This window comes from Rhineura floridana, chromosome 4 (assembly GCF_030035675.1).
Source record: "Rhineura floridana isolate rRhiFlo1 chromosome 4, rRhiFlo1.hap2, whole genome shotgun sequence".
Classification (NCBI taxonomy): domain Eukaryota; kingdom Metazoa; phylum Chordata; class Lepidosauria; order Squamata; family Rhineuridae; genus Rhineura; species Rhineura floridana.
In genome coordinates this window covers 103,041,552-103,064,584 of record NC_084483.1, presented here as the reverse complement: position 1 = coordinate 103,064,584, position 23,033 = coordinate 103,041,552, and the positions used below count along the sequence as shown (strand labels likewise).

Here is a 23,033-nt window from a genome sequence, read left to right as displayed (position 1 = left end):
GTATACCTGTCTACTCAGAAGCAAGTCCTATTAAGTTCAATGGGCCTCAAAAACACACCTCTATTGAAATGTGGCAGTATGCAAATTTATTTAAATTTAACTGATTAACGAATCAATCCATCAAGGCAGATGATTAATCAATTGCAAGTTATTTAACCAGAAGGCAGCCTTTGTTTTTTTGCTGTTCCCCTACAGCCTGTTGTGTGGCTCATTGGCATCAGCTGTCTTAAATGACTTGTCTTTTCTGTTGGCCCTCCAAAACAGTCATTTATGATTCTGTAATAGGTATGACTTTAAAAAAGAAACCTTCTTTTTCCAACGATCACCTCCCATATTTGGGCATTTTTTAAGCGGCATTCTGTTTACCTGGTAATGTTTCCATTTTCGTAAGCATGTTGTACATAGTTTGGTGTGTCTATTCTATTTACTCAGCAGTGGGTAAATGCAGCCTTTTGCTTGCAGCCATCCAAGTAAACATCGGTTTTGGGGTGCCTCATAAAGGTGGAAATATGTACTTACCATAGCTCCTTTTTATGGGATTTTTACAAATGAGAGGGTTTTTTCCTGCTAAAGGGGTGATTTTTTATTATTCAGAACTAATGTGGTGTTGGAAAGAGGCTGTATTCTGTATTATGCTGTCATGGCGAAGGAGGGAAAAGTTTGTGAACATAATTCACTGGAAACATCTCCTGTGCATGCTCAGTAGGAAAGGATGGATGTGGATTACACATGAGAACATATTTTCAAGTGCCAGATCTGTAAGGTTTGGGATTATCAATGGATTCAGAATATTCTCTTAACTGTGATGAGATATTTTGCACCCAGTCTTTGCAGATTGGGACATATGACTAACAACAATGCAGCCCAGCCCATTTTGAGCAAGCCAGATTTAGCACATCAGAATGCAACCACTCATTGTATTTGCTTTATTAAGATGGGTGATTCTCTGAACTTCAGATAAAGGCAGTTTCTTCCAAGAAGTTGAGGAGAGCTTGCATGCTATACTATAGACAGTAGAACATGGAAGCTCTCTTCAACTGCTTCAAAGAAATCAAGATCCCTGACCCGCACAAAACACAGTCTTACCCACAGTTTCAGTGGGGTACTTGGACTAGAGCCAAGAGCCAAGCAAGCCTAACACCTTAACTGCTGGAACCAAGTGAGACTTCCAACTTCCAAGTATGTTTCTAAGCTCAGGATGCCAATCTGCTTCTCAGTATAGTAGTTCAAACTGAACATGTTTCATACACCTGTGCCTTGCGCCTCCCATAAGGAGTTCAGAGTTGGACCCACATTTTTGGACACACTTTAGCAATTTGGCCTATGAAGGCTTCTTAATTGTCAGATTAGTAAAATGAAGGAATGACCAGCATGGACTGGGGGAGGGGCATGATGCTTCTGTGTGCCCATTTCTGTCAGAAGGCATTCTCAGTTTCACTGAGCCCAACAAGGTCACAGACAGTGTCTTCATCATGTCCAGGCTCCACTTGAACAACTAGACACTCTTGCACTGCCTTAAGAGATTTGGGAGACACATTCTCACCTGGTGGTGGGTCCCAGTCAGGTAACAGCCAAGACACCAGTACTGGCTGTATTGTGTCAACAGACCTTTTAAAGGGTCTGAGGCTCAACAACTGGCCAACCTTCCTCATTCTGCTGCCAACCATTTTCAGAGCAGTGTTTAAGCCTCCAAACACTGTGACTCCCCTAAACATTCCAATGAGCTTCATAACTGAAGACAGGGATCCTCTTCTAGGGAGCATTTCCACTCCCTCTGTTTGTTAGGTGACCGAGCATGCTCAGTCTGTTCTACCAGCTGCAGGAGATTCCTTAAAAAAATATCTGTGTGAATATCTGTGTTTGCTATGCCTGTGGTTAGTAGGATATAGCTGAAATACAAATCTTTGTCTGAGCAAGGTTACGCTTTTGCACACAAATTAGAGGAAAAAGAAAATAACAGCACCATTTGCAGCAACATAAAAAAGGCCAGCAGAATGGAGGAGAGCAGCCAGAAGTTGATTCTCAGCCCACAGGAAATAAAATGAAAAAAGGAGGAGTAGATAGTGGGCATGGAGAGGGGAATGATTGACACACCCGCCTAAAAACAGTAAAGTGAAGCACCTATATGGAGGAGGGAAGCAAAGCTGATACATATTTTTCTCCCCTTTTCATGTTATCAGTGGATTGGGTTAGTATGGATTTACAGGGGGGAAACTCCATGATAGCTTTTGTTTGCTGGTAACATCATGTGAACCATGCAAATTTAAAGGAGATATGAGTAGCACCAAACACACAGTAAACCATCATGTAGATGAGCCCTAGGTTTCCCATACCCACACTTACCATTCTGTCTCCTTACAGCGGAGAGACCCAAGTTCAAATCTCTGCTGAACCACAAAGCTTATCTGGTAAGCTTCAACTAGCCACTGTTCTTAGCCTAACTGAAGACCTTCCTCTTTCAACAAGACTTCTAAGTTGAAACCTTATCCCAATCTGCATCTGTGTTGGAATTGCTTTTTAATATGCTTTTTAAACCTTCTTCTTTTAAAAATAGATGTTTTTAAAGCTTTTTTTAAAAAAAGTTTTTAAAGATGTTTTGTTTTAGTATATTTTAAAGTCTGTTTTTATGATGTTTGAAGTGTTTTTAATGCTTTTGTTTGCTGCCCTGGGCTCCTACTGGGAGGAAGAGCAGGATGTAAATCAAATAATAATAAATAACTTGCCTCATTGGGCTGATGTGAGGATAAAATGAGGAAAGGAACCATATAAGCCACACTGTTCTTGACTCCTTTGAGGATGAGCAGATTTCAAAACACAATATATTACATACTATACCTATCTATGCCATGTTTCAACAAATAGCGTGCCCTCTTTTTTATTATTTTGTTTGCTGAGGTAGGGAGATAAATTTAAGGAGCCCAGAAGTGCTTGGGCGGAGTGTCTTGCTTACGAATGGCTAGTACATACGCAGTGGGAAAAGTGGAGCCACATCTTCCATGCTGGAGCCTCACTCGATTGTGCCAAGTATTTCAGGGCAAATAGACTCTGTTTCTCCTCCCCCCCCCTATTCATAGAAAGTACCTATTAGGGAAAATATCCCAGGATGATTCAGCACTCCACAGAGTCAATTGCAAAGCAGACACTGCATAATCTGTTACTTTAGATGATATAATGAGAAAGTTCCCAGGTAATCTTCTTTTTGCAGTAAAAGCTCACCAAGTTGGTAAGGGAGGGGGTGGTGGAAATGGCTTCAGCCAAAAAGGCAATCATCATGTATCTGAAGAAATCTGCAGAAAACTGCTGGGCTTCAAGATTGTGCCTCCTTGCCCAGATAAAAAGAAACAAGGAAGGCACATTCCCAGGATTGCTCCTAGCAACTGTCCTGGCAACCTCCCCCCTCTCCCCTTCCCCCACTTGAACTCTCTGCTTGTCACTAGTGGCAGGAGATGAATCACACACCCTTACCTGATTCTCTGGGAGAATTAAATGCTGGGGTTGGATTGTTTCCTGGAGATACAGAAAGAACCAAATCTTTACCCATTAAACCAATTGGAACTTTTGCCACTCACTTCACTAGGGATTGGGGTGGAAAGATCAGTCAGTTTTGATCCTCTCAATTTCTCTCTTTTCTCCAATTAATTTAGTTCTCCAGCATTTTAGTGATTTTTGTTCTACTAAACACATTTTTGTAGGCGGTTTTGACTAATGTGCACATTTTTGCAAGCGATTTCTCATCATATAATGCATTGTTGTACATTATTTGTTGTATATTGCTTTTGTTGTAAGCCATTTTGAGCACAATTATTTTTTTGCAAGTCGCTTTGAGTTCCATTTTGGGGGGAAAAGTGACTAATAATAATAATAATAATAGTTTTTACTCATATATAGTATTCATTTTCATGCATATTTCATTCATTACAATATATGCACATTTGTAAACATTGCTTGGTTGGCAAACTGCATGGCAAAGTCGAATCAGTGTAAATTTCAAAGGATGGCTGTGTTTCAGTTCTCTTGTTGCTTCATTCCAATCATGCTTCACTGCAGGTGTGCTTAATACATTGTGCAGGATGGGCAAAATTCAGAGAAATATGAGCGTCTTGAAACCACTAGGTGTTTTACTGCATAGTTAAGCTTCACTTGTGCTTCATTGCCAAGATCCAGCTACCAATGCCCCCTATAGGCAGTTTCCATTAATATCAGTGGAAGAAGCAGGCTCCCATAACGGTATTTCTTTATGCCCATGGATCTCCTTCCCCCATTGCTTCCCCCATTGCAAGGAATGGGGCAGCTCTGCTGTCCACAAACAGGCAGACAAAAGTTTTTTGAAAAAATCTGGGACTCTTACAGCACAATCCTCCTACACATGTCTCTTCAGCAATAAGGCCTGCTGGTCATGTGTGGGTGTAAGATTCCAATCTTATAGGAGCACTTGGCCTTAAGTAGTGCAGAACACACAGTTGTTATTTTGTCACACATGGTTTTGATTGGCTTATTGGACTATTTTCAACATGTAGGGGAGCTGAATCTTGTTTCCTAATAACTGTGTATGGTTTCAGTTTTTAATCTGTTCATGCATTCCCATGTAAGGAACACGGAGCAATGTGGAAAAACTCAAATGAAAAAGACAAGTCTTTCGGATGGGAATGGAGGTCATTTTTGCAATCCATTCAGTTGCTTTACATTTTCTATTAAGCTGAACTCCACAACAGATTTTACAAGCACTTGCTTTGGGATCCTGTGGGCTTAAAGAGGGAATGCCCCCTACACACATATACATCTGCTAGACAGACAGACAGACAGACAGACAGAATAGATAGATAGATAGATAGATAGATAGATAGATAGATAGATAGATAGATAGATAGATAGATAGATAGATAGATAGATAGATAGATAGATAGATAGATAGATAGATAGATAGATAGCCCTCCTCCCAAAGGCTGGTACTGTAATGTTCCTCGTCATCCAGTCCATGATGATGATGATTTTAAATCCTAATACTTTTCAAGAAAAAAAAAATTCACTCTTTCCTCGTTTGGTCGTGAGATGTCTTTACATGTGATTTATGTGATTTGGAGGTAAGATGGGCACCCACAGAGGGCGAATTTTTGTGGGATCCTGGGTTTAGTCCTCTGGAAAAGGGAGAGGAAGCGAGGAGACGTATTTTTAAGCCCTATAAATCAGGTCTGTGGTGGTGGGAAGAATCTAAGATGGGAGCGGGAGAAAAATCTCCTCGCCCTTCACCCCCTCCCGCTTTTTTTGGTGGTGAAAAATACAGCGCCTTTTTTGTGCCCTGAAGTGCGCCAGCTTTTTCAGACAGGAGGAATGCGGCGTGTCAAGGGGTCAGGATCAATCCGGTGTGAGCTGATGAGGCAGGAAGGTGGAGAGGAATGTCAGGAATGTCGCTGTTTGTGTAGGACTCCATTCAGCCGATTGGCGAGTCCCGGGCACCGGGAGTGTATAAAACGGCCAGGCTGCCTGCTGGAGACTCACACCAAACAACCGCTCTGCTCCCAAGACAGAGACGAGGAAAGTGACAGACAGACAGACGGGCTCCGGAGGAAGGAAGGCGCTTTTCAAGCGGCTGCAAAAAGCAAAGCTCTTCCGGACAGGAGCGACCCTCGCAGCCAGCAAGCGCGAGTTTCCCAACGCTCAGCCGGACAAGTCCTCTCGGCCAGCGCGGTCCCACGCAGCTTTCGCAGCGCCTCTTGCTCTCAGCATGCTCGCCGGGATGGGCTTCAGCAGCTTCGCCTTGGCGCTCCTCGTCGCCCTCTTGAGCCGGGTAAGTCTCCTTCGGTCCCGATCGCCGGCTTGGCTTGCCGGGACCTGGGCGCTGGGTGGGAGGGAGCCGCCGAAGCGCCATCCGGCTGCTCGTCTTGTCGTCCTCCGTCGGAGCCTTACTGACCCGCCGCCTCTGTCCATCTTTCTGTCCCCAGGAGGTGGCCGGTCAAGACTGCAGCGGGCAATGCCAGTGCGGACCCGCGCCTCCCCAGTGCCCGCCGGGGGTCAGCCTGGTGCAAGACGGCTGTGGGTGTTGCCGGGTGTGCGCCAAGCAGCTGGGCGAGCTGTGCACCGAGCGGGACCCCTGCGATCCTCACAAAGGACTCTTCTGCGACTTCGGGTCCCCGGCCAACCGCAAGATTGGAGTATGCACCGGTGAGTAGTAGCCTGAGCTTGACGGACGGACTGTTTCCCGTTCGGCTTGCCAGCCGCCTCTAGGGGTCAAGAGCGGTCAGAGAAAGGCTGGTTTCTTCTAGCGCCTTGAAAAGTAACGCTATTCTAGGATCCCTTTTTGTTTGTGAAGTTATGTTCCACTTCTTCAGTAAGCCCTAAGAAACTTTAGCTATGGAAGATCCTGCCTTGATGCAAGAGGCTGGTGTAGGAGACTTCTGTAGCGAGCAAGAGACCGTTTTCCCTGTTGAATTTCTGTCTGTTGTGCCGCTGTCAAAGGCATAAGAGCCCAGTATGAACAAAGGTGGCAAATCCAAGGACAGGACTCAGTCCTTGCATACCTAAAATGCAATTAGTTCTGTCCCTTTCATGTGTAGGCTCCTTGATCACTCCAGAGCTGCTTCCCCCCCCCCTTTTTTTTAAGGAATGTTTTTTTTTCTGTTCTGTTTGCAGCAAGAGATGGTGCCCCATGTGTCTTTGGAGGCATGGTGTACAGGAGCGGAGAGTCTTTCCAGAGCAGCTGCAAATACCAGTGCACTTGCCTGGATGGGGCCGTGGGCTGTGTACCCCTCTGCAGCATGGATGTTCGCCTGCCCAGCCCCGACTGCCCTTACCCACAAAGAGTTAAGCTCCCAGGCAAATGCTGTGAGGAATGGGTGTGCAATGAGCCCAAAGACAAAGAACAGACAGCAGTCGGACCTGCTCTTGCTGGTGAGCTGGAGTTTTCTTAGTAGACTTGTTTCCCCACCCGCATGGTTGAAAGTCAGGGAGCACTTTTGGTAGTTCCCTTCTCATAACTATGCTGGAACAGGATACTCTGACCTCTGTATGTTCATATGCATGAAATCAATGGATTCTGTATCTTCTGAATGAGCTCCTGGTGTTAGAATCTAATTCTTAATTATTATTTTTTACCTTTTTTTGCTTTTCAGCTTACAGACTGGAAGACACCTATGGACCTGACCCATCGATGATGCGTGCCAACTGCCTGGTCCAGACCACAGAATGGAGTGCCTGCTCGAAGACCTGTGGAATGGGCATCTCCACCAGAGTCACCAATGACAATGCCCACTGCAGACTGGAGAAGCAAAGCAGACTGTGCATGGTGAGACCTTGTGAAGCGGACCTGGAGGAGAGCATCAAGGTAAATCAACATTGCTGGAGCGGCTACTTCTACTTAGTGCATCCACTGGTGGTTTGGCCTTAATGGAAAGGGCTTCCATCTGTGAAATGCACGCCACACACACTTACAGCAGCTCTCTGCATTGTGTCTCATTCTGTTTTGAGGGGTCCCATCACCCTCAGAATCAGCTTTTGAGGAAGGGGGAAAGGAGGATTGAGTGGGCAGGAAAGCTCAGGAAAAATCAAGTGCCCTACCTTGAGTGAGAGGAAGTGTTTTTTTCTAAGGCAAAGCCACCTTTCAATACCACCCTAGGTAAAGAAATATCTTTCATGTGGTTGTTGTTATCATGGTTTTTTAAAAAAAAAAACACTAAAAATTTGTTATATGAAACTTGAGCAATCTGAGTTACATGGATGAAAATCCCACTTTCAAGTAATGGACATAATCCAGCCAAATTTAAGCACTTTAAATATTGTTGATCTCACTGAGTGTTTGCTTAACTCTACCAATGAGACAAATAGGTGCTTGAGACTGGTTGAATTGTACCCAGTGGGGTGGATCCAGACTGAGTCAGCTGAATTTAGACTCCACAAGTTAGTAATGACTCAGTCCCATTGATTTCAACAGGACTTTAGTTTGACTGAGTCTGGATTCACCCTGAAATGTTTAAGATTAGACATGCCATGTAGGAATAAAATAAGGTATTGGGTAATATGCAAGGGAGCCTTGAGTAACTGATATATAAACATGTGAATTCTCTCTTCCTTTCCCAACAGAAAGGCAAAAAATGCATCCGCACTCCCAAGATCTCCAAGCCTATCAAATATGAGCTGTCTGGTTGCACCAGTGTGAAGACGTATCGAGCCAAGTTCTGCGGTGTTTGCACCGATGGCCGTTGCTGCACCCCCCACAGAACAGCCACCCTCCCTGTGGAATTCAAGTGTCCTGATGGTGAGGTCATGAAGAAGAGGATGATGTTTATCAAGACCTGTGCATGCCACTACAATTGCCCTGGGGACAACGACATCTTTGAGTCGGTGTACTACCGGAAGATGTACGGAGACATGGCATAAAACCCAAAGAGAGACTTTGAAAAACTTGACGGTCAACTTGAACTGATCATTGCATCTCATTTTTGTAAAACATGATTCAATAGCACAAGGTGTTTAAATGTCTTTTTAAAAAACAAAACAAACTGATATGACTTAAGACAAAAATGCCTACTGACCCCAAACATTGGTTTGAAGGAGAAATAATAATAAGATGGACAGTGAGGAATGACAGTTAAGTTGTGCCTCAGAACAGAAAATATGGGGATGATATATAGGGATTACTTAAGGGGACATGTGCAGCCTTGAGCAGTGTGGTGTGGTAGCATGCGTTCCACCAAATAGTGCAATTAAAAAGGACCCTTAGCAAGGTTACTGTCACTGGTTTCTGTGATGGTAAGTGCTGGATTGGAAATTCTCACCCAGCAAGGTGCTAGGTAATTGTGTTTTGTCAGAACATCAATAATTCTGCTTGGAAGTTCTGATTCAAATGGTTTGTTCAAAATGAATCGGAATTAGACTGGACAGCTTGTGGCAATGAATTTACCAGTCACAAGCTAGATTTTTTTAATTAATATTGTAATGTTATGATCTTGTAAATACTCTGTGTGTGTACATATATATATATATTGTACAGTTAACTAAATTAATTTAAAGTTTTATTGACTTTTTTGTTAATGCTTTGATACATCAGTGATAGCCTCTTCTTTTTTACAATTCAAGGCTTTACCATTCAATTACGATCCAATGCATTCATTTAACACAGGAAATAGATTCTCTTAGGGAAGTTCGGTTCAGTCAGTGGGGGTGAGTGGGCACAATGAACTAAACTTTGCTGAAGAAGATGCACCAGTAGAGTCCTTTTGAAGCGTGTCATCAAATTAAGGACGAGGAGGGGAAAATATGATTCTCTCTGCCTTAATGAACGTGGACTGTAGTAAAACAAGTGGCTCATTTGTAGATGACCAATCTTTCCACTTGGGAATAGTTTTGTTACCTGTCAAAAAGTGTGACCAAAAGTTACATGTCTGCACCTTTCTAGCTGGAAAAAAAATAAAGTATTTTATTTTTTATATAAATCGATTTGTGATTCTCTTGATGTTGTTGGCTCTCACAGTTATTGGGAATGGTGTAAGTTTAATGTACACTGCACTTTATGCTAGCCAACACTCAGTGATGTAACTAGCTAATCTTAAGACTCTGGACCAAATGGTCTTATGTATGCCCTCCCCTCTTTTAGATGGCTATGTGAGCCCTGCTGCATCTGGGAGCCCTCCTGCTCCTTCTCTTGAGGGGCTCCCAGACATCTACCCCAGAGTCCTTCTCTGATGGCACCAATGTCAATGCTCCAGTGGCAGATGTTCCTTGATGTATGGACATGGCATATAAGTACCAAGTGTATCTAAGCTGCCATGGGGCACAGTTAGTTTTTCACTCAGGAATGAATGGAAGGCTTCAACAGGCTGGTAGACTAATTCCCCGTGGAAGCTTTCAGTAACAATATTGCATACTGCCTGATATTGGACACTGATGTCAACTGACAAGATTGATGAAAATATAAACAGATTTTGAATTTTCAAAAGATACAGAAAACCTATTGGTCCGATCTTTATTTAAAAAAAAAAAACACTCATTGTCATGAGACTTCCCTGTGTCAGTAAAATTCATTAACCACACGATACCTTATTACTCTCTGTGGGTGTTCTGCAGTGGTAGCTGATGTTCACTGAGACTGGTAAGGCAAAAGGCAGGGAGACCAACAGTATGTAGAGCCAGAGCCAATGACAGGCAGGGGCCACTAATGCTAGTCTTGTCCCCCTTCTCCCTGCTGAGTTCTACAAGAGCAAGACTGAGACTAAGGAGGAGAAACTGACAGGCAGTGCCATCCCTTGGTCTGCTTGTAAGTGAGAAAGCAGGTGGGGGAGGGGGCTGGCTGAGGGCAGCCAGGTTGGTGGGGCAGTGGCCCATTTGCCCAAATGAAGCAGCCTCCACTGTTGTTCTGTCTTTGCAGCCTGTGAAGGATCACAAAAAAATTAATGTAGCACTTGAATTTCATTCACTGGTAGGACTTAGATTTAAGCTGATGTGTAATCCTACACATGTTTATTTAGAAGCAGGACACCCCCCATGCACACACATGCACAGGATTAAAGCCTTAAGATTGCCATCTGCCTCTCATTGACACTTGCTGATCTGGATTGCACCCTGAGTTTCACTGATGTAAAGTTAGATTCAAACCAGTGGAGTCCCATAAATGTCATTGACATCAGCTCTCCTGAGTCAGCTGTTTCTTCCATCCAACTCTCCTTTCCTATAAGGCTTTTCTCTAGTCACGTCAGTCAATGGAAACAGCTTCTTGTGTGCAAATAAATGCACTGGGGCTTGTGCTCTGCCTCAAAGGCACAGCTTGACATTGAGATGATGGGTATTACTTGATATAAATCCAGGTGATTTAACTATTAATGCAAGCTGTAGCCTCCTCTGTACACACAGCAGATGACTTTTCCAGTTAACAAAGAACAACTGTAAACTGGCTACAGCCTCATCTAGGATTGAGGTAAACTGGTATACTTGGATTTAAGTCAGTTTACTAGAATATGCTTTGATAGAGATGTATTGATATAAATCCTAGCACTCTGGCTTAACTGGGATGTGGGGTGGTTAAGTGTTAGAAGTATTGCTACTTTTTCTTGTTTTCAAATATGAAGACTATGGCCCACCAACAATTCTATCCAGGTAGACAGATCCGACGCATAGCTCTCCTCTGGGCTTAGGGGAAGAGATGACCCTTCTATCCCTATAATTGTCTGCTGCCTCCAGTGTTTTGTGCCCCATTTGAGGGATGACAATAGCATGCATCAGAATCTAAGGGATCAACCTATGGTTGTTGACAGCTTCAAGAAAGACAGGGATATTTAAGTCCCAGCAAGACAGGAGCACAATTTAGCATTTAAATCCCATTTGCTTTCAAATAAGACTTAAGCACCCACTGCTTTGCCTCGATAGCACCCATGGATTTCTGAAAATATGGATGCCAAGGTATAGATACTATTATCTTGACTCCCTCATTGTGTCAGGTTTCAAAGGCAGAGATGTATCTCTGAACGTCTATGGGGAATGGATGGGCATATTGTAAGTCAGCTCAGTTTCCTAGATGACTCACTGCTCTACTCCCATACCTTGCCAATTATGACTACCTGGAAATAATCAGACCATACGTATGTCTACTGGGCTCCTATTGGGAGGAAGGGCAGGATATAAATTGAATAAATAACTAAATAAGTAATAAAAATAAATGTCTAATTCACAGACCCAGAGCTAGCCAAACCATTAAGCAAGTGAGACAGCCACTCCAGGCAGCAGATATTGGGGAGCAGGGACTGGCATTGAGGTGCTGAAGGACAGAGCTGTGTCTGCCATGTGACATGGCCTATCTTGTACTTTCTAAATTGGCCCGTTGCCCTCAAGTGTGGTGAATGACACTGTCTTATAGCAAGATTCAACTACCAATCCAGTTGGATTTTGTACGTGGAATGAGAGGCAGCGTACTTTGCCTTGGCAGTAAAATATCTTGGACCAGCCCTGCACAGGCCATTGGAATGATAGAATTCCACTGCTATAGTAGTCATGGTCCAAACAAAAAATACAGGGAAGAACCACGTGTGATGTTCCTATATATTAGTGTATATATGGTAAGTGCTGGTTGTTTAGAGTATACATGGTAAGTAGTGAAAGAGGAGGGGGAGTGAATGGGCAATAGAATGCTTGATGATTGGCTGAATGTTAAAAATGGCTGACAGTATAATTGAAAGGATGACAGGTAAATCTGGGGGAATGTGAGGTGGTGAATTGTGGAATCTGGGGGGAGAAGAGAAAGAGTGGATTGCTTGGTGGGGTTTGAGAGAGTTGTTTGCCAGGAGAGCGTGAAGAAGGAGGGAGGTGGAGTTCGGATTAGTATTGAGTAAAACCATATGCTTATGTGCCTTAAGAAGAAATCTTGTTAATCTTGTTAGCTTTGTTATCTTTAATAAATACTTAATTTGGTTTACCAAAGGCCTGATCCTTGGCTGGGGTTTCACAGACTAGAAGGGAGGGTAAGGTAATGACCAAGGATGAAGGGGAACTGTAACAAATGGTGGCAGCGGTGAAGAGAATAACAATACCAGTATTCAGAGTCTCTGGGAATACTAGTATTGGGACGTTACTGGTGGTTGCCTAGCAGGGGGATCTGTTGAGATCTGTGCTAGAGCGGGGAGAGAAACCATAAGAGAGTGCGGTCCGGACTGGTGGAGTCCCTAGTGGTGCCTAGAGACAGGCAGTAACCACGCACAGGTAGGAACCTGACAGGGAGAGCCAGGGAAGGACGCATCACATGTGGTGGCAGTAGCGGTGGGATACGAACAACAGAGTATCCAGATACGAATACTAGAGAATCCAGAACAGTGGTGTGGCAAACAGAAATAACAAAACAAGATTTCTTGTGAGAGTGACTGGCAAAGAGTGTGTGGCAAAGAGTGAGTGAACTCAAACACCATGGCTGAATATATAAAAATGAAAAGAGAGGAGCTGGTGGAGAAGTGCATAACATTCAATTTACCTCATGAGGGTAAAGGGGTAGATGAATTGAGGGTAGCACTTATAGGATTTGCAACTGCCCAGCAAAAACAACCTGTCAGGGAAGAGACCCCAGAAGGATATTTAAGCAACCCCGCTTATATAGAGTACTTGAGAGAGAAGTTAAGATGGGAGGCTGAGGAAAAAGACAAGCAGAGGGAGTTGGAAGCTGAGAGATTGAAGATGGAAGCTGAGAGATTGAGGATGGAAGGTGCAGAGAAGGAAAAACAGAGGGAGTTGGAAATTGAGAGAATGAGATTGGGGTTTGAGGAGAGGGAGAAGCAACGAGCATTGGATGCTGAATTACAAGTAGAAAAGTTAAAATTTGATAGAGAGAAATTTCACTCTGAGGAGACAAGGAAAGACAGAGATGGAGCAAAAATAAAAATTACTCCAAAGGACTTTGCTGTCTATGAGCCTGGTCAAGATCCTCAAATTTGCCTCAGCACCTTTGAAAAAGCAGCTCAGTTGTGGGGGCTACCTGAAGATAAATACATGCAGTATTTATCAAACCTGATTAAAGGGGAATTGGCTGAGGTATACCAATATTTCCCCTCAGACAAGCCCGTCACCTATGCTGAATTCAAAGAAGCAGTGTTTAAAAGATTCAGACTGGGGCCTGATTATTTTAGAAAGCTTTTCAGAAACTGCCAGATACAGACAGGGAGGTCTTTTGTGGAACTGGGAGCAAAGTTGATGGATATATTTGGAAAGTGGATGAGTAGTGCCAAAGCTCAGTCAGTGGAAGAGGTGAAAAGCCTCATGATACTGGATCAATTATACCATCAGTTACCACCAGAAATAAGGCTCCTGGTCAAAGACCGTTCCCCTACATCTGTGCAGGAGGCCGCAGAGATGGCGGATCACTTCGCCTCCAATAGAACTGGCTGGGTGGGGAAAACATCAAGAGATTTTAAACCCAGACCATATAGTGCTGGCAGAAGGGATGTGGTACCACAGCGAGTGAGTCCTCCAGTAAAATCTGAAGGGCACAGGACACCCCAGAGTGGATCTGTGTACCCTAAAAGTGAGGAGAAATTATGCTACAAATGTGGTAGACCGGGGCACCTACGTTTTCAATGTGAGGTTGCCAACCCCATTAGTAATCCTGCTCAGACAAGGGCAGTGAAAACAGAGCCCAAGGCTTTAGAAGCAGCGAAAAAGGTTCAGTTTTGCCAGATAAACTGGACAGAAGTAACAGACCTGGATTCAAGTCTGAGAGAGGAAGTGAGTGTACAAGGGGCAACTTATTGGGCATTGCTTGACACTGGTGCCGCTCAGACGTTACTGAGGCCAGATTTAATAAAATCTGAAGAAATATTACCTCAGGAAACAGTGACTATCCAAGGAGTGAGGGGTCAACCAGAGAGTTTGCCTGTGGCCCTAGTGAAAATGGAATGGAGAGGCCGAAAGGGCCAATATAAAGTTGGTATTAATGCCCAGCAACAAGAACCAGTAATACTGGGAAGAGATGTTATGGGGGCACAGGGGAAAATATATGTAGTGACCAGACAGCAAATTGGCAGAGAAAAAGAAGCCATATTAAGGGGGGCTGAAACAAACAGGGTGGAATCTGTTAACCAGCCTCAGGTCACAATAGCAACCACTAGCAGGCCTGGTGAAGGAGACAGACTGTATCAAGTGGTCTCTGGGGAAGAAGCAGATCAATTCAGGGAAGAGCTGCATCAAGATATAAGTCTGAAGCAGATAAAGGAACAAGCGCTGACCCAACAGATTCCTTTCACTGACAAACTGAGGAATCAAGTTGTGTGTGAGAATGGGATTTTATATAGACTGTGGATGCCCGCTGAGAGAAAGGATGAATGTGAACCAGTGAAACAAATGATGGAAGTGGTGAAAGAGAATCTCAGTCAAGCTCAGCAGAAGCAAAGTTACTGGTATGACAGAACAGCCAGAGAACGTGTGTATGATGTGGGAGATATGGTTATGGCGTTCATACCCAGGAAACATGACAAATTACAGGCTAACTGGGAAGGACCATATACCATCAGAGAAAGGCTTGACACAGTGACATATGTAATCACCACAGACCAATTAAACAAAAGCAAAGTGGTTCATGTAAATATGTTAAAGCTTTACCATAGCAGGGATGCAAAGGTGTTGCAAGTTACCTTATTCCCTGAGGGAAGTGGGCCTGAACTTCCAGATTTGGTACAGGAAAGCAAAGACAAAGGAGGGGTAGATCAAGTGGAATGGTCAGAGGAGGTGAAGGAGGAAGTAAAAGAAGAGATTCTGAGAGTTTTGAAAACCTATAGGAATCTCTTTAGCAACAAACCTGGCCGAACCAGTATAGTTATACATTCCATTGATACTGGAGATCATGCCCCAATCAGATCTGTTCCGTACCGTGTGAATGGGAAAGTTTTGAATGAGATCAAAAAGGAGGTGGAAGATATGATGGAATTAGGAGTGATCAGGGAATCCATCAGTCCCTGGGCCTCAAGTATTGTCTTGGTTCCGAAAAAAGATGGAACGACAAGGTTTTGCATTGATTATCGGTTAATCAATAAAATTACTGTCCCAGATGCGTATCCTATGCCTAGGGTAGACGCTATGTTAGAGTTATTGAGGGCAGCAACCATTATCTCTACACTAGATCTCTGTAAAGGATTTTGGCAAATGGAACTAGACGAGCAATCCAGAGCCAAAACTGCCTTCAGTACACCAGATGGGTTATATGAGTTTGTGACCTTATCTATGGGACTAAGGAACTCACCAAGTTCATTTCAGAGGCTAATCAATACTGTGTTGCGAGGCATGTCAGATTTTGCAGTGGCCTATATCGATGACATGGCCATTTTTAGCGAGTCGGTGCCTGAGCATGTCCAACACCTGACAACAGTATTGGAGGCCTTAAGAAAAGCAGGCCTCACAATAAAAGCTAAGAAATGCCAGTTTGGACTAAAGGAAGTAATCTATTTAGGACATAAGGTGGGGAGTGGGAAAATCACCCCCTTATGGAGCAAGGTGGAGGCAATACAAGCGTGGCCGATCCCCTTAACCAAAAAACAAGTAAGGGCATTTCTGGGTGTGGCTGGATTTTATAGGAAGTTTGTGAGAAATTTTGGGGAAATAGCAACCCCCTTGCATGAATTGACCAAGAAGAAGTGTTCTGAGCATGTGGTATGGACGGATGAATGTCAGAAGGCTTTTGATCTGCTGAAGCAAGCCTTGTGCCAAGGACCCATATTAATAGTACCAGACTATGAGAAACCATTCATCGTGGCTACAGATGCGTCAGACCTCGCGCTGGGAGTCGTCTTGCTGCAGGAGAGAGAAGGCACCAGACATCCAGTGGCGTACCTGAGTCGCAAGCTGACGCCGAGGGAGAACAACTATTTGTCGGTCCAGAAGGAGTGCCTAGCGGTCGTGTGGGGACTGAACAAGTTGCGCCCATACGTGTGGGGACGAAGATTCACAGTGACTACGGATCATCGGGCCTTGTTATGGTTGCAGACTATGAAAAACCATAACACTATGCTGCAGAGGTGGTCCTGGGCCCTACAGGACTATCAAGTGGACTTCCAGTTCATCAAAGGCAAGGACAATGTACTGGCCGATGGACTTTCCAGGCAAGTGGCTGGGACTGCAGTGACGTGACCAGACAGAGGAACAAAGAAAGACATTTTCCCCATAGAGACTTTTATTTGTTAACGCGACGTATAAATCCTGGAACAGGAATAATACTCTGCTGTTGTTTAAGGGGGGGGAAATGTGATGTTCCTATATATTAGTGTATATATGGTAAGTGCTGGTTGTTTAGAGTATACATGGTAAGTAGTGAAAGAGGAGGGGGAGTGAATGGGCAATAGAATGCTTGATGATTGGCTGAATGTTAAAAATGGCTGACAGTATAAATGAAAGGATGACAGGTAAATCTGGGGGAATGTGAGGTGGTGAATTGTGGAATCTGGGGGGAGAAGAGAAAGAGTGGATTGCTTGGTGGGGTTTGAGAGAGTTGTTTGCCAGGAGAGCGTGAAGAAGGAGGGAGGTGGAGTTCGGATTAGTATTGAGTAAAACCATATGCTTATGTGTCTTAAGAAGAAATCTTGTTAATCTTGTTAGCTTTGTTATCTTTAATAAATACTTAATTTGGTTTACCAAAGGCCTGATCCTTGGCTGGGGTTTCACAGACCAGAAGGGAGGGTAAGGTAATGACCAAGGCTGAAGGGGAACTGTAACAAATGGTGGCAGCGGTGAAGAGAATAACAATACCAGTATTCAGAGTCTCTGGAAATACTAGTATTGGGACGTTACTGGTGGTTGCCTAGCAGGGGGATCTGTTGAGATCTGTGCTAGAGCGGGGAGAGAAACCATAAGAGAGTGCGGTCCGGACTGGTGGAGTCCCTGGTGGTGCCTAGAGACAGGCAGTAACCACGCGCAGGTAGGAACCTGACAGGGAGAGCCAGGGAAGGACGCATCACACCACGCCCCACTAAAATCACTGAAGAACTGCTCTAGAAGCCCAGAGATAGCATCTTTCAGATAGTCACTGCAGAGCAAGGTGGGGAATAGGAAGAAAACGATGGCACAAGTCAATGAATGTGAACTGTAAATTGCTAAATATTCAGTCCTTCCGCTGATTACTCTGCAGAAGTCTGATTTTTATGTTGTTGTGGTTGGAGTAAATGTCGTAGCGCACGTCTGCATAGGAAATGCCCATAAAGGAAGAAAGTGTCCTGTTAGTCCCATCTAAAAATAATATCAATATTGTTATCACCTGCAGGATATGCATTGCCCTATAATGATTCCAGTCTCCTGTTCTAAGATTTCCATACTTCTGCTTGGCTTGCAAGGATTAGATGCAGTCTAAGGATGCATCTAGATCTCATGAAAAGGCCTATAACAACAGTTCAAATAATTGTACTGATTGTTAGTATCATCTTGTCCCTCTTCATTTCCTTTTGTTTATGGGGCGACCCCAACATGACTTACCCTACTGACATCTTTACAGTTCCTGTCAAGGAAAGAGAGGACAAAATAATTCTCCAGTTCTCCAGTCTTGTGCCTGGCTGTCCTGACAGTTCAAAGGCATGGATCCTTGACCATTTCTTCCTGAACAGAGAAAAAGAAAGAATCAGCCCAATGCTTACTTGCATAAAGGAACTTTCAGAAGTTCCAAATTCATCTTGGATCATCTCAACAAAGGATGAATTTGTTTCTACTGGGACATGTTCTCATGACCAATACTTAGATGTGATATATATTTGCTTGTGTAGGGCTCTAGAACAACCCCCCCTCACTTCTGTCTCCCCCAGTGCGACTTTGACTCATATCTGCCATGTGTTTTGTGCTCATAAAACAGCATGGGTTGGCCCTATATTGAGACAATCTAGCAATTACTAACCATAGTTTGATGAATAATACCAGTATTCAGATCAAAATAAACTTTAAAACCCACAGATGAAATGGAAAAGGACTGCCTTCAAGTCGATCCAACTTATGGCAACCCTATGAATAGGTTTTCATGGTAAGCAGTATGCAGAGGTGGTTTACCATTGCCTTCCTCTGAGGCTGAAAGGCAGTGACTGGCCCAAGGTCACCCAGTGAGCTTCATGGCTGTGTGGGGATTCGAACTCTGGTCTCCCAGGCCATAGTCCAACACTCTAACCACTACACCACACTGGCTATAGTGATTATAATGACATAACCCTTTTGATAGTGACATAACAATTCTGTTGCTCAGGAAATATTTGTCCTACCAGAAATCCCAAGAAAGTGTGTGTTTTATTTATTTATCACTTTTGTATCCCACCCGTCCCCATTTCCCCCAATTGTTCAAGGCTACATCCAGAAGGTCATTTTGTTCTTAATCTCACACCTTTGCAAACAGGATGTGTTGGAGCAGGAATCTTCAATGTTTTTCAAATTTATTTGGGCTTTTTGAGAAATGTGGTATTGACTTAGTAGCTGGTGTGGACCCACCAGCTGTGGGGGAATTCCATAAAGCAAATATAGGATGGCCTTTCTTAGCAGACTGCAACTCAATAAAAAGAATGTGACTTCTTTAAGAGTACACGACTGGTGGGGAAGTCATTTAGTGATACTACAGCTGGGCTGGGACTTTTGAATCAAGTTATCTCCAGTTCATGTCTATACTATATCCAATGCACCACCTTGGCTCTCGGTCTCAAACGAGGGGTGACTTTAGAATCATTTAATTGGGGAGCAAGACAGACATGATTGGGGATCACAAATGTTTGCTTGTTTGTTTCACTGCTGACTCTGCCCAGGCAGCTCTAGGAAGACTGCTTCAGACCTCACTGCTAGCTTTCTTCCCACTGAGCTCCACTGGCTCCTGTTTGCTGGGTTGGAAGTTGGAGGAGAGAGAGAAAAGAAAGGGGGCACTTCTATCCAACTCAAAACCACCTGCAGGCCTTTCTTTATATGTTGTTAGTCAACCTCAGAAATTAATCTGTGATTGTTTGCCAGTTGATTTGCTACAATTCATGAAGTGAGGTTGCTTTTCTAGCCAGATGTGTGGGGTTACACAAGAAGGGGTGGGAAGTATTGTTGCGACAACCCTCTGGAAGCATCCTTGTGTATAACTGTGTCTTGCTTTGCCATGCCAAGGTGCAATCGTGTCACTTTCCCTCATGGTTTTAATTTCAGTATTCTACGGTGGTGCAGATGTTTTTGTTTTTTTAAAAGACTTTTTGTCAGGACTTGAGTACTCGAGAGCCTGTGGGGCAGTAGCTGCTGGAGCAGTGGGACAGAGCCGCCCTCCCAACACTTTTCATTTACCTGGACGGGGCTGGGTTGGGCTGTGCAGGGATCACCAGATTAGCTACCAGAGCTTGGAAAAGTTACTTTTTTGAACTACAACTCCCATCAGCCCCAGCCAGCATGGCTGGCTGGGGCTGATGGGAGTTGTAGTTTTAAAAAGTAACTTTTCCAAGCTCTGAGCTCCACCGGTGCATCCATACAACCCTGACTTCGATACCTCCCTGCCTCATCTGGTTAAGCTGCAGTAAAGCTGTGTCTGAGGTTCAACAATCCTCACTCGGCTGTGAACTTTACTGGGTGAAATTGGGCCGGTGACTGTCTCTCAGCCTGGCCTACGTCAAAAGATGTCGTGATTGTATAATCATGCAGGGGAGATAACTAGGTATGCCACTCCTGAACTCATTGGAGGAAGAGTAGGGTATAAATGTAATAAAGAAATACTAGTGTCCAGTTTTCAGGCTTCCATATTCATTGTTGCTCTTGTCATGGCCAATGATGTTATGATATTCAAAAGACACAAGTTAAGGAATAAACCACAAATAATTTGTAGCCACCCAGAAACAAAGAAGTCTCTTGCACAGAATCTATTTGTCTGGCTCATGAAAAATCTAGAGTCACTTCAGAAAATGGGCTTCTGGGGGTTTTTTAGTGCCTTTTCTAGAAGGAGCGAATCCCAGTTAGGTAACTGGCATTCCTTCTCAATACTGTAAGTCCTTCCCCAAAACCACAGTGCTGCCAAAAAGCACTCTGTTAGTGTAATTTCTCCTTTTCATCTTCTTCAGGTGAGGCTGTCAATGTGCTCAACCAGTGCCTGGCTGCGACGATGGACTGGATGATGGTTAATAAATTGAGGCTCAATCCAGACAAGACTGAGATGCTGCTAGTGGGTGGTTCTTCTGACCGGATGGTGGATGTCCAACTTGTCCTGGATGGGGTTGCACTCCCCCTGAAGGAGCAGGTTTGTAGCTTGGGGGTTCTCCTACAACCATCTCTGTCACTTGAGGCTCAGGTAGCCTCGGTGGCACGGAATGCCTTCTATCAACTTCGGTTGGTGGCCCAGCTGCGCCCCTATCTGCACAGGGATAACCTGGCTTCAATTGTCCATGCTCTGGTAACCTCCAAGTTAGATTACTGCAATGCGCTCTACGTGGGGCTGCCTTTGAAGACGGTTTGGAAACTGCAGCTTGTGCAAAATGCAGCGGACACATTGGTAACAGGGACCAGACAGTCTGAACATACAAAACCAATTCTGGCCCACTTGCATTGGCTGCCTGTATGTTTCCGAGCTCGATTCAAGGTGCTGGTTTTAACCTATAAAGCCTTACACAACTTGGGACCACAATACCTGATGGAATGCCTCTCCCAATACGAACCCACCCGTCCACTACACTCAACATCTAAGGCCCTCCTCCGGGTGTCTACTCTGAGGGAAGCTCAGAGGGTGGCAACAAGGGAGAGGGCCTTCTCAGTGGTGGTCCCCAAATTATGGAATGATGCTGCTGACGAGGTATGCCTGACACCATCACTGTTACCTTTTCGGTGTCAGGTCAAGACTTTCCTCTTCTCCCAGGCATTTTAGCATGTGTTTTTTAAATTGTTTTAAATTGTTTTTAAAAGATGTGTTTTAAATTTGTATATTTGTTTTTAACGTTTTTAGTTACTGTAAGAGAGCTTCGGCTATGGAGCTGTATACAAATACAATAAATAAATAAATAATGAAAGGCATAAAATAAAGGTGTGAGGCACACAATTCTACCCACTGAACACACACTAAATGCTGTCTTTCTAATCTTATGCTTTTAATACATGATCCTTGCCTTCATGAGAAAAAGGCCGGTGTGTGGCTTTAACTCACATAGATTATCCTATGTTTTATGTTTTTAACATATGGAAACAGTTACCAAGAAGTCTGTCCAGCCAACTGGGAAGGGAAAGCAATGTAAGACTGCCCAAAAACAAGAGGAACCTGAGAACAGAAAGAGTTCAGTTAATATTTTTTAACTTCAGTTTTCCATTTCTCTCTCTCTCTTCCCCCCCCCCACTTCTGGATTTCCCATACATGCCCATAAATGGAAGTTACCAAAATGCCATAGAATTTTCAGCCTGACTCAAATCAGGAAATGCCGACGATTTCTTAACAGAATCTGTTCTATAACCACAGTGAGGCTGCAATCCTAACCCCAATTACCTGGGAGTAAGCCCTTTTGAATTCAATAAGACTTACTTCTGAGTAGACATGACTAGGATTGTGCTGCAAGGCTTTGATCAGAAGCACACTTACAAGGGAGTGAGTAGCATTGCATTTAGTGAACCTTACTTTTGAATAAAAATGCTTAGGATTGCACTAGATTTTCACGTTTAAAGGTTTAGCAAATTAAGGAATATAGTTAAGAACATGCTCATGCAAAAGAAAAAGATAATATAAATATAAATACTAAACAATATATTTAATGTGTGAAGAACAGTTTACCTGATCCCATTGAAGCATTCATTGATACTTATACCCAGCTTGATGTGGAGTTACACATGCCGGCAGAAGTTAACCCCTGATTCCTGACCACTTCCAGCATCAGGCTTCTGCCTACATATGAGGGATATGCTCAGGGGCAGCACAAGACATGTTGTCCCCTGAGGCAAACGTGCTACCAACCTGTGCATCAGCTGTCTCCCTCTGTGCCACACTAACTGCTTCTGCATCCTCCACAGCTCCCCCCCTCCTCCTCTGGGCCCATCTTGCTCTGGGTAATGCAGAGTCTTTGCTCAGAGTGAGACGCCGCGGGTGAGGAAAGTGCCAGGGCCAGGGCCACTTCACCCACAATGCTTCATTCTGAAGAAGGATCTTCCTTAGATTGAGGTCAGGCAAGCAGCCCAGACAGACCTTTAGCAGCATATTTTTCTGCTGCAGTAAAGTAGTGGCAGTGCTCCTAAAGTCCACTAGGCTAGGAGTGGTGGCAGGCTAGCAGTGCAAGTGGGCTGCCTTAGCAACAGTAATCAGCCAGCCAGCAAATGAATGGTGGGAGGCAGATGGCTCAGACACAGATAGAGATACTATGGTCCTGAGGCAGCAGCAGATGTGACAGGAGGCACTAACCCACCAGTCCGTCTGATCCACCACCTGAGGCAAGGGACTCAGTGGGTCAGGCCAGAATATGCTAACATTCCTCCCCCGGTGCCCCCCCCCCATTGCATAAACTGAATTTGCAGAGATGAAGTGAGTTGAGGTTTGTTAGACATTTGTCAAAATCAGAACTTCAGAATACCATTGCTCTGTCTACACATTCGCTGTACAGATGAGGAAGAGTGTTGGCATACTACAGTGGCCCAGG

The 23,033-nt window shown here is 44.1% G+C and overlaps 1 protein-coding gene across 1 annotated transcript; it reads left to right on the top strand.

Annotated features, from left to right (window-relative positions):
• The first annotated feature begins 5,420 nt into the window (after nucleotides 1-5,420).
• CCN2 (cellular communication network factor 2) lies at nucleotides 5,421-9,425 on the top strand. The gene is made up of 5 exons (XM_061623859.1): nucleotides 5,421-5,785; nucleotides 5,940-6,159; nucleotides 6,628-6,885; nucleotides 7,107-7,318; nucleotides 8,074-9,425. The coding sequence occupies exons 1-5, from the start codon at nucleotides 5,723-5,725 to the stop codon at nucleotides 8,368-8,370; spliced, it is 1,050 nt and encodes a 349-aa protein (XP_061479843.1). The 5' UTR covers nucleotides 5,421-5,722; the 3' UTR covers nucleotides 8,371-9,425.
• The last annotated feature ends 13,608 nt before the right edge of the window (nucleotides 9,426-23,033 follow it).

Bases quoted from the DNA above. Each gene is read 5' to 3' on its own strand.
- CCN2 (XM_061623859.1), top strand. From the start codon at position 5,723: ATGCTCGCCGGGATGGGCTTCAGCAGCTTCGCCTTGGCGCTCCTCGTC. The intron at 5,786-5,939 runs GTAAGTCTCCTT...TTCTGTCCCCAG, and splicing joins TCGTCGCCCTCTTGAGCCGG to GAGGTGGCCGGTCAAGACTG. The intron at 6,160-6,627 runs GTGAGTAGTAGC...TTCTGTTTGCAG, and splicing joins CAAGATTGGAGTATGCACCG to CAAGAGATGGTGCCCCATGT.